Source organism: Chaetura pelagica, unplaced genomic scaffold, assembly GCF_000747805.2.
Source record: "Chaetura pelagica isolate M959 unplaced genomic scaffold, ChaPel_1.0 scaffold290, whole genome shotgun sequence".
Lineage (NCBI taxonomy): Eukaryota > Metazoa > Chordata > Aves > Apodiformes > Apodidae > Chaetura > Chaetura pelagica.
The window spans coordinates 107518-109135 of NW_009951792.1; the positions used below are offsets into that span (position 1 = coordinate 107518).

Consider the following 1618-nt stretch of genomic DNA (forward strand, 5'->3'; position numbering starts at 1 on the left):
CCTTGGGGCGGAGGACACTGTCACTGTGGGGGGGAGGGGGAGGGCATGTCTCATGGGGACCACGCTCTGCCCAGCAGCTTGCACTTGTCCCAGCTGCTGGCCTGAGGACTTGGGAATTGCCCTTTGCCCCCCACTTCCCCCTTCCAAGGCTGGGGGCAGGGAGGCAAAGCAGTTTCCTTTTAAAACAGGCAATTTGATGTCCCTGTGGTGCCAGGAGTTTGTATCTTATAAATAGAAAAGGGTAGAAAAGAGGGTAACAGCAGGGAAAGGGATTCCCAGGGAAATCTCCCCCCTGGAGCTGGGCCCCAGCCCTGCAGCTGGAGGCACAGGAGCTGCTGGGACCACCAGCCCCTGCCTGGGGATTTCCAGCTGCACTGGGAGCAGGAGCTTCCAGCTCTCCCCAGCTGGAGAAGCTGCTGATGCTGGGGGGCCATGAGGGACAGTGGGTGCTTGGGGTGGACGTTTGCCTGTCCCACAGTGGGGAGAAGGGCCCTACTGCACAGGCCATCAGCTGGCCTGTGGACACCGGAGGGGTTGGCTGACCACGGGTGGCTTGGATTCAACAGCACAAGTGGCCCCAGGGCCCCCAAATGTTCTCCCTGGGGCTGTTACTTGCCAGCTCAGCAGCTGTTGGTGCTGGGGTGGGCTCAGGCTTCCCCATCATCCTCGCTGGAGTCCTGGGAGCCCCCAGAAACCTGTGACAGAGGTTGGGCGAGCTCAGTGGGCACAGCAACCCACTGACATTGGTGTGCCATGGACTCCCCTCTGTCCCCTGCCACCCACCTGCTGCTGAAGCCAGGGTGGCAGGACTGTGCCAGCCTCCCCTGTGTCCAGCCGGCCATGCTCCACCGTTGACTCATGGGCCATCTGTGGTAGGAGAGGGCTGGCAAGGAGGGGCCACCACCCACCAGCCGTGGTGCTGGACACCCATCGGACCCCTCCACCAAACCCCCTCGGGGGGGGTGGGGCAAGCAGCCACATACCAGGACAGGGGGTGCCCGGAAGAGGTAGCTGAAGGGGTAGTAGAGGAAGTTGATGAAGGAAGCAGCATAGAGATCTGCATAGCGCATCAGCTGATTGGCAAAGAGCGTCTGGCGTGAGCCACAGCGGAAGAGGCTGCCCATCTTCCCATAGCACATGTCCATCTCATGAGTCACTTTCTGTGGGCATGGGGTGGGGGGGGAAGGCATGTCATGGCACATCCTTCCGGGGTGCTTCCCCATGGGCAGGATGGGTGTGGGGGACTGAGATGGGTGTCCTGGGCATCACCTGTATCTGACGCTTGATGGAGCTGATGTCCGGGCGCTCGCTGCTGCCGCTGTCCAAATGTCTGGAGAGGGACAGACCCAGCTGGAGGATCCCCAGGGGTGTCCCCCCCTCCTGCTGATGCCCCCCAGCTGCCCTGTGCCCACTCACTGGTACAGCTCTGCCAGGAAGAGGTCCAGGCTCCGCAGCTCCTCAAACAGCTCTGCAAAGGCAATGGGGCCAACATCATTCCCCACTGTCAGCAGAGTGTAGTCTGGGACCAAGTCTCACCAGGGTCAGATCTGCCATGGAGAGTGGTAGGAGGCTCTGGGCCCCCCTCCCCAGTCTGGCCTGGCTGTCTGGTACTGCTCAC

The 1618-nt window shown here is 61.9% G+C and overlaps 1 protein-coding gene across 1 annotated transcript in view; it reads right to left on the minus strand.

The window, feature by feature from the left end:
• Positions 1 to 647: 647 nt before the first annotated feature.
• Positions 648 to 1618, minus strand: part of LOC104391975 (cytosolic purine 5'-nucleotidase-like) — a 6138-nt gene continuing 5167 nt past the window's right edge. The window contains exons 15-19 of the mRNA XM_010001365.1: positions 1417 to 1468; positions 1270 to 1330; positions 984 to 1160; positions 784 to 867; positions 648 to 695 (exon numbers count right to left, since the gene is read on the minus strand). Of these exons, the coding sequence (XP_009999667.1) occupies positions 648 to 695; positions 784 to 867; positions 984 to 1160; positions 1270 to 1330; positions 1417 to 1468 (422 nt within the window). The remainder of the gene's footprint in view (positions 696 to 783; positions 868 to 983; positions 1161 to 1269; positions 1331 to 1416; positions 1469 to 1618) is intronic.